General features: G+C 30.5%; 1 protein-coding gene across 4 annotated transcripts in view; it reads right to left on the bottom strand.

The window, feature by feature from the left end:
* LOC126850309 (trace amine-associated receptor 9) overlaps positions 1–14,015 on the bottom strand; it is a 57,768-nt gene that overhangs the window by 18,068 nt on the left and 25,685 nt on the right. For 3 of the 4 annotated variants that reach the window (XM_050593173.1, XM_050593172.1, XM_050593174.1), the window contains 3 exons: positions 6,111–6,227; positions 1,516–1,670; positions 650–797 (listed from right to left, as the gene is read on the bottom strand). In XM_050593173.1, the coding sequence (XP_050449130.1) occupies positions 650–797; positions 1,516–1,670; positions 6,111–6,227 (420 nt within the window). The remainder of the gene's footprint in view (positions 1–649; positions 798–1,515; positions 1,671–6,110; positions 6,228–14,015) is intronic. The other variant, XM_050593175.1, reaches the window with a different exon arrangement.

Here is a 14,015-nt window from a genome sequence, read left to right as displayed (position 1 = left end):
CTTATGTGTATGTGTATGTGTATAGGTGTGTGTTGTTCAACAAAATTTAACAAATTTGGAAAGTAGTCTACGAGTTGTTGCCTTTTCGCGAGAACACGCTGGGAAATCTTTCGTAAACTCTTGCGTAAAGTTCGGTATACTTGCTTATAAGCTTTATAATTTTATTGCATAATTCGCCGGAGAATTGCAAATTTTAAGTGAATAGTGAATTGTGTGGAAAGTTTTAAACGTGCCTGCTGAAGATAATCTTTCTATTATCGTTCTTCAGCAGTCAACTTGGTATTGATAGCGTTGGTAAGAATGCAGATTAATTCTAAAATTTAATTTTAAAATTAATATTATTCCGCTAATTGTAAGTTTTAATGCACATGTATGTGAAATTCCTATCCAGCAAAAGTAAAAACATTTGCTAAACAAAAAATAGTATTAGTATCAGTATTAAATTCTTTGTATCTGCCAAGCATAAAAATGGCAGTACGTAATTTGTATAGTTCAATCGTGTATAATTGCGTAATAATTTTTATACGTATCCAATTGTTTGTCAATAATAACGTTATTTCTATTTGATGTTTTACGAGACTGCTTTGTTGTTAAACAAGCTTGTTCGTCGATTCGCAGCTTATTCACAAAGGGAATAAACTTGACTTACCCTCTCTATATGGCCGCCGCTAACGACTTCCGGCGTGTTGACGCAGACTACTCTTTTCAAGCGTAGTTTGTTAACGTGGAAGGCCGAACCGTAGCAGTACATCAGCACCATCGTCGTTGGAAAATAAAAACAGCAACACGCCAGGATCCTGAAAGAGGAGATACAATAAAGAGCATTTTCCGGCTCAGAAGAGCGGTAATTTGCGTACGCGAGTAAATAAAATGATGTAGCGAAGATAATATTACGCGAATAATATAAAGTCGTAATATAAAGTCACATTCATAGAAAACTAAACTACGTGAAATCTGATAATACGTGCACGAAATTTAATGCTAGATCAAAATGCTTGTATCTGTAATACGATAGAAACAATTTCGCGATGCATTTGTTTCAATTCTTTCTCTCTCTCTTATTAATAAATTAATATAATTAAAATACTTTACAATATTATATTTTGATCTTTAATTTATGTAGGACATGCATTAGAATTCATCTGAATTCTTATTTGTCTTCTACAGCGATGTTTAAAAAAAGCCGTGATATAAATAAATAATTTTGATAAGTGAATAATGTAAACTAATATGAAGCGGAGAGCAATTTCTAAGTTACCAGTGCAATAAAAATTACGGCGATTTGACTGAGTTTTCAAATTTAATCGGCTTAGAGAGATAACATTTATTAGACACGGATATCACTATCTTTCACAGTCGATCGCCTCGGCTGCATCCTTCAAGGCGATCAGTCGTGACGATCCTCTCAACATTAAATTGCAATTGTCCGCGATTGATCACTTGTGTGGCGACCAAACGCGACGAGCCAAGATCGTGAAACATCACTCTTATCACCGGCGTTCGTAATGGTGATACCTAAAGGACGCTCTAGCGAAGAAGGGATCGCAGGCAAGAAGGCCAGACCCATTGAAGTAGTAACCGCCTCTGGGGAGCACGAGAACCCCAAAGATCGCCACGCTTGCTATCCAGGTGGTCGACATCACCGCCACGCAACCCTGCCGCATGTAATACTGTGTCAACATAGACAGAAAACGATCACTCTTTCTCACCGACACGCCAAGCACGTTATAGATTTGCATGTGTGTGTGTGTGTGTGTGTGTGTGTGTGTGTGTGTGTGTGTGTAATGTATACATATATATGCCTATTTGTATGTCTCTTTATGCAAGAGTTTGTTTGAGCACATTCCGCATTTCATCTACATAGTGTATACTGTGGACTGTTTATTTAAACGATTACTGTCTGCCATTTTTATTGAAACTTTCAGAGCGAATATTTCAATCTCCAATCGGGGGCATACGTTTCGATCAAAAATCTAATGTCAGTATACGTATTAAATAAACAAATATATACGACAAAATGTATACTCGCGAACGTATAAATATATGCCGCAACTTTATTCTCGATCATAGCAAAAATGTGTGCAAACAATCTTGCGTTCAAAAACATATATTATTTTAAATATTAAAATAAAGTAAAGGAAATATTGAAGTAAAGAAAAAAAGGAATATATTACAAAATTTGTCAATTCTAATTTAGTTTTCAACATGTTCTTCGTATATACGTCCTATTATAATTAAATATATGTTTAAAAATACATATTTTTATATTTTATAAGATTATCTTATTAAATTTATTTATTTAGTAAATAAATTTAATAAGATAAAATAAGGTAAATATAAGAGAGAGAGAGAGAGAGAGAGAAGAGAAAATATGAAAGAGAAAGAGAAAGTGACGGAAGAGGAAGAATAGAAAAACTATAAGTTATACAGTTATAAACATTAAAATTTTTGCAAGTTTTTTTTTTTTGCTTTTTCCAAGTAGAAATAATTTGCAAAAAACTTGTAAAAAATTCTATTAATATTGAAAGTTGATTATAGATTTGCATAATATCGATTTCCTTTATGTTTTTAGACACATTGCATCTTTAACGAACTCACTTTCCACCTGATCAAATCTTTCAGAAAATAAAAAGAGCTCCACAGACCAGTTTTATCGACGGTCCATTTTTACGGCACAAACCCAGTTAAGTATTATCGAGATTAGGTGAAGCTCGTTCTGATCTCGAAGAACGATCAGCGAGAATGACACTCGACCCTACTATTCCCTGAGCAGGAAAAATCGACGCTTGTTCAATATCTTCTATTTTTATTTGTTGTCAGATGTAAAAAAAACAGATCTGTTAACTCAAAAATATTAAAACATTATTAAAAGACGCTACTGAAATATTACACACAAAATTCATTCATGGGCATAAAAATTCAAAAAAGGAAATTTCAATAAATTTTTATTTCAAGGAATTGAATATCTTTAATATTATTTAAATTACAGTTTAATATTATAAAAGGAAACCAAAATCGTGATTTTATGAGATGCATAGAAGAATTATGAAATACATTTTGAATTGTTAACCAATAAATTATAAATTTCTGAAAATATCATCGAATATCTTATCGATCCACATTTTAATGCCATAACAGCTGATATTTGCTGTATTACAGAATATATTGCTATATTACAAAAATAACAAAAAAATAAAGACAAAGTTTTGCTGTAAACATTGAACTAAATATGACTAAATATTGCATTAAATATATGGATAAAGTTAATATAATACGAGATCAATTTTCAAATTAACATAGTATAATAACAGCAAATATAAATGATAATGTAATATAAAAGATATTAAAAATATATTAATAAATGAAAAAAGGAATTATTGGTTCTTTTTTAGAAAAGTCAAAATAAAAAATACATTAAGATTTAAAAATCGCCACAATGTTAATTTGCAAAATTATTAAAAACAATCAGGCAAAGAATTAAAAAACTATTATAATTAAAGAAAAAGGGAAGAAAAGAATATTAAATTCATGAAATCTCTACCTCGAAATTGATAAGAAGCAACAGTTCCTACCAATCAAACGCAAAAAAGATTGAAGTGAGGACTGGTAGAATTCGATGAGTGACTGAATGTTCGATAGGCGGAAAATTACAGAATGAATGGAAGATACGATTCAGCGATTCATCGTACTTTTTCCTTTTATCTCCGATTCTTACATGTTTTTCATTTTAATGAATGTGCAAATAAAAATTTTATTCCAGCTTTGTTGTATTGTCCAATATATTTATAATGAAAAAAAGAACAAATCGAGACATAGCAATGCTGTTAGTATTAATGTGATAATTTACAAAAGATGCATTTTCTTGTAAATGTAAACTAATATACATATGTTTATTGCAGCAATATAAATTTTCATTGATATAAATTTCTAAATTTTTAAGTAAAATTTTAAGTAAATCGAAACTTTTGATAAATATTATTTTAGATATTTATAGTTTTAGTATAAAAAATGGCAATCAACAGAATGTGCAAAAACAGAAAAAAATATCAGCAAAATAAAAAAAAGATCATTTAATAAATTACAGTGATATAATCATTAAATTGTGTGGCAAATCGCAGTCTTTAAAATATTGTCAGTAATTCTGTCAGTAATACAATATATATATATATATCGAATGATCCAGAATCATTTTCCATTCAATCTTTACTTTTAAATTAAAATAATTTTTTATGTGCTTCTCCATTAGTCAAAATATTTTCATTAATCAAAACATTTCGAGTCAGCAACACTTATCTGTATTTTATCCTTTCTTTATTTAAGTTAAATTATTTAAGATAAATTATTTAAGTTAAATTATTTATTTCTAACTGTGTGGTTGAATATTAGTGATATGATAATTTTATATTATCTTATATACCTCTATCCTCACATAAATTTCATCCCATTTATGTGATTCATTGTTATGGACGTTGGAATAGAGAGATACGTAGGTGAATGAGAGGCCGCGGTGGCACTTTGCATTCTGATGCGCTTTTAAATCTCCTCTGAAATTCATTTCGGCGCTTAAGCCAGGGTAAACCAACGCGCATCCAAGCTTCGACAAACGGCAGTGTGAAACCACAGGTATGTTATGGGCCGCAAGAAAAGATCTCGCTAATATCGTTCGCAAACTTTGCAATGACGCAAAAGTTGCCTTTAAAGCGACCAACCAAATCGCTTTTGTTGCCGCTCAGGAGGTGATGCACAATTACTGGACTATAACTTGATCCGTCGTAATTGACAAGTATAAGTTTCAGAGCTAATCTAACGGATTAAGAACTTCCCAGCACGTTCAGGTAAACTGGTTTTCGTGAGTTTCATTTTTAAATAAATTCTAAGAAAATATGAAAAAAAATATAACCACATATCTTATAATTTGTACGAAGTTTCTCTCTCTCTCTCTGTCTCTTTCTTGCTCTCTTGTAATATATTTTTTCAAATTTTCTGTAAAAAAATATTGTTACGGGTGGATTAATGGTATATGTAATTAGTATAAGCAAGTAAATAACGACCTACTTAATTTTATTTTATTCTTTATTATAACAGAAATAGAGCGAATGTATGTGTTTATATAATTTTTACACTTTTTTGTTATATTGCCAAAACAAAAACGGTTGGTATCTATTATTTTTATTTTGTCGTTGACTAGCGTGAGATATTCCAAATCCCAAAAAGACTAAGAGATTATTTTTTGAAATGGCATATTCTTTTCTGTTGAACTCTCTTTCAATCTTTTTTTATTTCAATAAATCGTGAGCTCGTATCTCACTATATATTTGACATACCACCATACACGCACTATATACATATAACTGCCTAATATATAATAAATGTAGGATTAACAAAGATATATATGAATTTTGCGAGCATAGCTTAAGAGTATCATCAATATTTCATTTATATCGATATTAATTTTTCATCATATAACGAGAAACATTTTTATCTTTTAAACTCTCATATAATCGCTAAACGATATCAGATTCCACTTTATGAATAAACCGGTTGTAACAAATAATAAGAAATATATTTTCAACTTTAAATTCAATACACATGTGTTTCTCGTTTAAGTTTTCATATTATATTTATGAATAAAATGGCTGCATCAAATATGAAATTATTGTAGCTGAATCGAAAGTGAGTTCTATTCTCTTGCAAATTTAAAAGCGTCAAACGAAGCTTTACAAATAAATGTCGTTTTTATAGCAATTATTTTAACGCGAAACGACAGTTGTCCGCAGACAATCAATTGTTCAATCTGCTTTCAATCAGATATCGTATTTAACAAGAGCAAATTTGTCGATAGATCGGATGAATCGAGAGACTAAATCTCTCTTTAAACAGAAGAAACGTTTGAAAGGTTATATCGTTTAATACAAAGTTTTGTTTGAAATAGTCAAAAGAATTCCATTCGATCCTACTATAGCAGCAATTTGTAGTCATAAATAACTTATATTAAAATATTTAGAAAAATTAATCTTAATATGAACAGATATTATCGAAAGATAAATGTGTAACAGAGATATTATGTTGATTTAATAGAGTTGATGAGCGAATATAGATAATAAACTCACCCTTTTAGAAGAGTGCTTGTGATAGCGATGAGGATGTAGCATGCAAACGTAACGGTCGATTGCCATACAGACGAGGATAACAGCGCTCTGTTGAGTCAAAGCGCCTCTAAGAAGTGCCTGGAACAGTAAAAGTTTCCGAAAGAACAAACGAGATTCTTCGGGTGTCGTTCTCTCAGTCTTTTCAGATAAAATAACTTATAACTTCTTGGAAAAGTGCATAGGTCGACGAGTTACGTTATGAGAAATTGTCGTTAGACGACAAGTTTTGATGAGTCAAGAGAATATCGAGAAAATCAATTGTAGATTAATAAGCATAAAAAAATACACATTTCTCATTATGTTCTCTTTATAGATTTATATTATAAATCAATTAAACACTTTTTCTTTTGATTTGTTAAAAAGAAAATAACAAGAACAGAAGTTACACAAATTACTATATTTTTCAATATTTTTATTTAATTTATTAACAAAAAATTATTAATATATGTAATGCTATATATATATATATATATATATATATATATATATATATATATATATATAGTACTACATTTTTCCTGATAATAATTTTGGAGTTGATTATTTATTAATTATTTTATACAAGAGAGACATATGTCCTTTCTCTGCATGAATTTATCAAAATAACCAGGATTTTGTGGTTACATGCCGAACGGGAGCTTGCGGTCTACCGCTGATATCGCAACGCTTTGTGGTACAATTTTGCTTCCATTAGAATTTGCCTAGGTTGTTACTGTTCTGATTTGAGTGCAGACAGAGGTAGAATTTCATCATCTAATTAATTATCGATTGAGGAATAAATTTAATTAACATTGTAGTATCACCAATTACACATTTACACTTTTCGTGTAAATATTACACAATTAATTGTATGAGAAATCGTTTGTGAATTATATAAAGTTTGCGCAGAGTTCCCGTACTGTAATTAAATGTCGCGCTCGAATAAAAAAGAACCGCATTTATCACGACGTAATGTTGCTTTTGCACCGTTGCATCTGCCTGCAAATTTTAATCTACGATTAAACAGTGTGATGTCTTTTTTTTTTTTTTTTTAAATCCTGCGCGCATGTTGACACTACAGGCAAAATTAAATTAACGCATGTTAATTGCAGCGAAATCAGTGAAACATAATCTCGCTCAGATCCCAAAAATTAATAACAGACATTATCATCAACAGCAGAATACAGTTAATTTATTTAATTTAATTGTAAATTCTTTCAAACGTTAATAACAATTCTACCGTTTTTGTAAAAAACTCAAAAATATAAAATGTAATAAAATAATTAAGGTAAAATCAAATATAAATTATATATAAATTTTTATTACTAAAATATATTTTAATTGGATATAATAATGAATTATTTTTTCTTTTAATAAATTAAAGAGGAAAATTCCTTTTATATGTATTAAAAAATTATTTTTTATCAAAGATTGAATATAAAGAACACTTGAAAATATGTGATTATTTAACAATTAAACATAATTTATTTCTTCATATTGCGTAAGTTGCTGATCAATATATAGGTAACAATGTATCGATTACAGAACGCGTACTGTGTTAATTTCTCGTAACCGGTCTTCATACTGTCGCTAATTCGTGCTCCAAACGTATATGCTTTATGCCTTTACGCGAAACAAGCCGTGAGACGTCAAGTGAGCAAATTGACGGTTAGCACATAGCCAACTCTCCTAGCCAATTGAAATCGACATCTGCGATTGTGGCAGGATAATCACACAATTGTGAATTAACATACATTGTATTATCTAAGAAATTTAAAATATATAAATATATCATCTTCTTCTTTAATAAAACATTATTTTTTTATAAATAATTAGATTGTTCAATAATTTTGAATATGCAATGCAATACAAATGGAAAAATATGAATCAAACAATAAAATAAATAGAAATTTAGAACATATATATTATTTTTTGCATGTATCTACTAAATTTATTGTTATATTGAAATAATTCAAGAAATATTTTCACATTTTATAAACTTAGATTTTTTTCTGCATATAAAAATTTTCTTTGTTTATTTTTGGTTATTGAAAACAAGACCGTAGATAAATAAAAAGTAATTAACAGAATTCATTTATTGTGAATTATTTATATATAAGTTACAATCGATACAAATATATGTATAAAAATTGTTCTCTAAATTTGTCTTTTTCCATTTTGATCTCGCTAAAGTTAGTAGCAAGAAAAAAGAGTGCATACATTTTTTCTCAAAAAAATGTCACACGTTACAACACATGTCCGCTTACATATACGTTCAATCCTATATTAGAGGAATACAATTTCATATCTACCTATTGTATATACATCAATCCTATCAGTTGTCATTTTCGGGTCCGATATGTCCGGCCCGATACATCGGGCTGTTTTGAAGCAGCAGAACAGATAGGATACAACAAGATGTACACTATCGTTCCAAACACGTTCTATTTGGTAAAAGCGAGAGAAAGAGATAAATAGATAGATAGAGAAAGATGTATACGATTTGATCTTTGGGAAAGAAAACAGTCTCAAATCGCGATCTACCGAAGGCGACAGTGCGATTCTATGAATCGGTGATGTCAGTGTTTCTATAAGACATGATCACGATAATGCAAAGATACGCGAGTATGTACCAAGTATAGTTTAAGATGGTTGTCATGGTGACTGTTGGCGTACTGCCAAGAGAAAGCTCTGATTATCTGAAGAGGCCAGGATCGGCCTGGCCTCATTTCGTGCCATGCTTGAAACACTCCCGGGAGACCTTAACCGAATATTTTCGCCACAAACTAACTTACCCGATTTCGCCCCCAAGCAACCTTAACCCATCGTGGGAACCGTCGTCGTCGTCATCGTTGGCCTGTAGCGGGGACTTTAATGAAACGTGACCAAAATAATTGCGTCGGTATAACAAGTTCGATTTTTTTCATTTGTAAGATGTACTGTCGAAGGAATGATAGCGCTACGTCGGAGTTTTGCGAAATTGCATTTGTCTCGGAATGATCTTGGGCTGATTGCACATCCGGAGAAGCCTGGTTTTGGTACATTCAGTGCTATTAAAATTTGCGCGAGCGCTCAATTGTAAAAAAATTTCACGATGTTAACAAGGAGCAACGGAGAAATAAAATTAACAATCAAGCAACGATAATTTTTGCTCGAAGACGGTAAATTTCAGAGATTTATTCCTCTTGCGTTACTGTACATGCATGTAACAGAATCTGAAATGTATCATCGGCATATCACGCGCATGAAACGTGCCGTATCTCTCATAGAAATTCATGATCATTTCTCTCAATGCAATATATATATATATATATATATATATATATATATATATATAATAATAATTCTTCTACACTCAACGCCAATAAAATGAAACGACTATTGGCAATGCGCGGGTGGAGCGTATATGCGAAGGGATTTGTGGAATATTAAATTTGCAATTACATTACTGCCGCGGCGGTGCAAAAATTTTTCAAGTCCGTTTATGTCGCGAAAAAAAAGGAAGTGTTGCCACGAAGAAACGAGCAGCAGCAACGTCGTAGCTTCGACAACATCGTAGTTCGTTCTGCGGACAAGTAATGACATTATGCAGCTAAATACAGATAGCGAGCGCTCGGGAATTTACCAATAGAGAATGTAAAGTTCGTTTTATGAAGCTATAATTAGAGAACGAATTTGTGACAGAATTCTATCGTTTATTCTAGAGATAATATATTAAAAGGAAAAGATTGGATTTTTTTTATATATTTAAGCAATATAAACTTTCTATGACAATTATCTTTAAAACAAAATGCTCGTTTTTTATTTTTATACTACGAAAAATGTTTTAAGAATCGTACATAAAACACACAAAAATATCATTTTAATTTTATTTGAAATACCATTTAAGAGATATATGTGGCTATTTTAAATGTGTATTATAAGAGCATAGAGTTAACAATCGTAACGTTATAACATCGTAACATTGTAACGATTGTCTCCAGTGATCTCATCTCGGTGCATGGTTGAGCAAGAACAAACGGTGTGTTAGTTTATCGAAGTTTACGGTTTGGTTTCAAACGGATACGCAAACCCGCCGTAGCCGTCTGTATTCCGGGGTTATCACATAGACATGAGATATTTGTTGCCGCTAAGAATAGATTCTATGAATATCGAGTGGCTAGAGACGATCTATTCTGGAATAAGATTCGCGTATCATTTTTATGCTTTTTTCCAATGGAACAACGCATTGTAATCGATCCGTTCAAAATTCTGTAACTACGGGTTATATCCAAGATGCAGTAACAAGCTATTAAATTTCATGAATAGAAACGTAATAATTAATATTAGCCGAAATGGTAAAAAAAATTAGCAGCTAAAATATATAACGTCAATTAACAGCTTATGTTTATATTTGGATATTATGTTTATTTTTGGACATATTTGATAAGAAAAATATTGTCTCGATTTATCAAATTCTCGACGTTTTGCCATAAAATAATTAATAATTTTTAACATTTTAGAATTAAGAATTAATCAATATAATATATAATAATGTATGGTGTATAACAATTGCCGATAATTATAAAAAGTTACAAAAAACAAGTTTATATTAATCATCTATTTAATGACAAGTATTAATTGTAGGATCAAAAACAATCGTTTTATACTTTTTATAGCATTAATTCCAAAAGTATTGGAATTTTCCGAATAAAACCAGAGCTAAAACATTTTCCACGATATAAATGTAACGTATTGTCTCTATATGTATTTACTATCGTTTGTTAAAAAGTCCAGCAGTGCAAACAATAATGTATTACAAATGCATCAGCCGACGCAATTAAATATCGATATAAATGAGACATTTTATTTAATAACTCGGAAATTATTGCATGTTAGCCACAAATAGCTGCTCTCTCATTTGTCATTTAAATTGAACGAATTAATCATAGATTACTCGCAACCACAATGGAATATTAAACACTATTAATATTGAATGCCAATCGTTGCAGAGGTCATATATAAGCTATTAGTTGGTTGCATTTGTAAATTCCATTTAGTCTGATTCACAATTTCTGCCGTCGATTCGACGAAAAAGATGCGGGACCGCAATTGCAAACACGCCGTTTAGTTGTATTGCCTTTATTCGCCGATCACGTAAAGTTTTACATGTTTTAAACTTTAGTTGTTTGCACGTTCCCATTCTGGTTTGCCAGTGACGTGGCACATCATCAATACTATCGTTGCACTCTATAGACTTGATAGATTCGCACAAGCTTCTCTTTGTGTGAATGGTTACCGTGCCCGAATCGTTTCATCCGTTTATCGAGTATTGTTAATAAATGATGATTACCGTGCGGCTATAACCACGTATTTACAATAATTTGTCTCTTTTAGGGCGAGGAGAAATTTAGAAATTCTCAAGAGACTTTAAAGATATACTTTATCGTATTAAATATGAAAGGACATGGCAGAGAGGTCGAGATGTAATAGTGCATATAGGATGCTGTATTGTACGTGAGAACGATTTGAAAGCACGAAAGACTTCGCTTACGAACTAGAGATGTTAACCCTCTACCATACCATTTGAGAGATATACGATTCAAAAGACTGGAAATAATAAATGCGCACCAGTGTGTTTTCGAGACGAGACTGTTAGTACACAGGAATATCATCGTTATGATTTTATGAAATTTCTGTTGTGTAAATGCCGAGATCTCGTAAAGTTTTATAGGATCGTCCGATAAGAAATTGAATCTAATCTGCAGCTGTTACACATTTCCATTGTACACGTTTCCAATGTCGTACACGATCTTTAATAAAAATATCTCTTATCAATATTGGAATATTTTGTTTATGTGTAAAAAACGGAGGTTTGTAGCAATGCATTTAAAGAATTATATTTTATATTATTTTTCTTTATATTATTATACATATATGTTTCAATGATATAAATAATTTGAAATATATTTAATTAAAAATTGCAAAAATTATTTTTATGTATAAAAAGGTATCAATAAAGATGATTAAGATATTTATTAAAAGCATTATTTTATGCACGTTGCAAATGTATGTTATTTAGATGATATTATGTTCACTTTGCTTCTCTAATTATCCAAGAATTTTTCTTAATTATCCAACATCTGCGTCTCGAGTCTGTTTATTAATTTTCTGCCATCTGCTTCCTCTTAGCTCGATCTTATTAATTGCACCACATTTTCACCGAATTTGCGACCTATTTTCAGCTACAGGGAAACTTGTTTTCCTCGCGTTTGTTAATTCTGTTTGCTTAGTTTCTATTTACTACCGCGTCAACTTTTATTCTTTTTGATTGTTTACCATTTTATTGCTCCTCAAACATACAATGCTGCTTATTAAAATAATTTCGAGGGATGTTTTAAAAATAAAACTATTTATTATTATACACTTTGAATAAACTGTCTTGTTATTAGTTTTAAAGCATCTATTCCTTTTATTTTGAAAAAAAATTTACAAATTATATAATTTATATCTATATAAGTTTTAATTAAAATATGTGTTTTCCACGATTTTATTTTCTAATATTATATAACATTATACACACATTATATTCTATATAATATATTCATATATTATCCGCTATAATTCTCCACTATAATTCTCAAAATTTATTTAAAATATTTTTTAGAAAGGAAGTCTTCTCTTAAAAAAATAATTATTTGCCATAAATAGTATTTTACTTATTTTAAGATGCTTGATCGACTTGTTCTATACAACGTTATAATCGCAATTTGCATGAAAATTGCCTCATTTCTTTACTCCCCTCATTTGAGTTGATAACTATATCTTATTTACACTACATTTATATGCAGTTACAACGTATATAACTAACGAAAGCGACGTAGCGTAAGAATCTTGATAGCATGCACATTATGCAGGTCTCTAGATGCAAAGCCGAAACATCGGAAGACATCGACATGTTAGATATGGAAAAGGTATTTCGATATAATGCGACATACATATTTATGTTACATGTAGTTTTATCGGCAAAAATCATTTATGTTGTTACAGACACGGCTATAAACAATATTCATGTAGAAGTGTCATCGTTTATTTTTTATCTTAAGTAACAATGATATACTTTTATTTTTTCGATCACTTCTTCAATCATTCAGTGCTAGTTATAAATCTCTTGTATCAACACAAATGAATTCATAAATATTTGTTTCATGTTTATTAAACATGTAATCCACGTTAATTAATTGATTTTCAAGAAATTAATGTAAATGAAATTATAATAGATAAGATAAACTACACTATATTTCTGCTTATGATGCGGAAATTTCTATTATAATTTTCTCATTAAATCTTTTTCCAAATTTTATTATTTAATTGCTAAAACTTATGTAATTATCTCAACATTTCTGCAAAGGAGTATGAAAATATTTTCTTCATTGTGTATCTTAAAGTAAATTAAAAATATTATTGTTATATTTCAGATAATTAACAGAGTGTGATAGGGATATTTTACGAAATTTGATATGTTTTCAAGTATTGAAAAGAGAAATAAATAATCTTTTTTCTAACATATATATTAATTTTTAATTTGCATAAAGTTTTGTGTTCACTAATTCTTTTTCCGGAAACATTACAACAATTTCCTATTTCGGCTAGATAAGCAAATACGATGATATTCGGGATCTACCGGGACGGAATGGCGCACTTTGGAGTTTAGCACGTGCGAAATGAAGAAATATACGGTCACAAATCAGGCTGTTACCACAGAAGATGGCGTAGAGAACGAGGAAGGGATAGGAGGGAAGGTGCAACGCGTAAAGATTATCGCCAGGAACTCCGATAACGTCGCAGTCACCGACTGGTGGAGGAAATAGCGGAAGAAGTGCCGGCTGCCGGAAGCGCAACCGTGAG

This window comes from Cataglyphis hispanica, chromosome 6 (genome assembly GCF_021464435.1).
Source record: "Cataglyphis hispanica isolate Lineage 1 chromosome 6, ULB_Chis1_1.0, whole genome shotgun sequence".
In the NCBI taxonomy this organism is placed as follows: domain Eukaryota; kingdom Metazoa; phylum Arthropoda; class Insecta; order Hymenoptera; family Formicidae; genus Cataglyphis; species Cataglyphis hispanica.
This window is presented reverse-complemented; position numbering and strand designations above follow the sequence as displayed.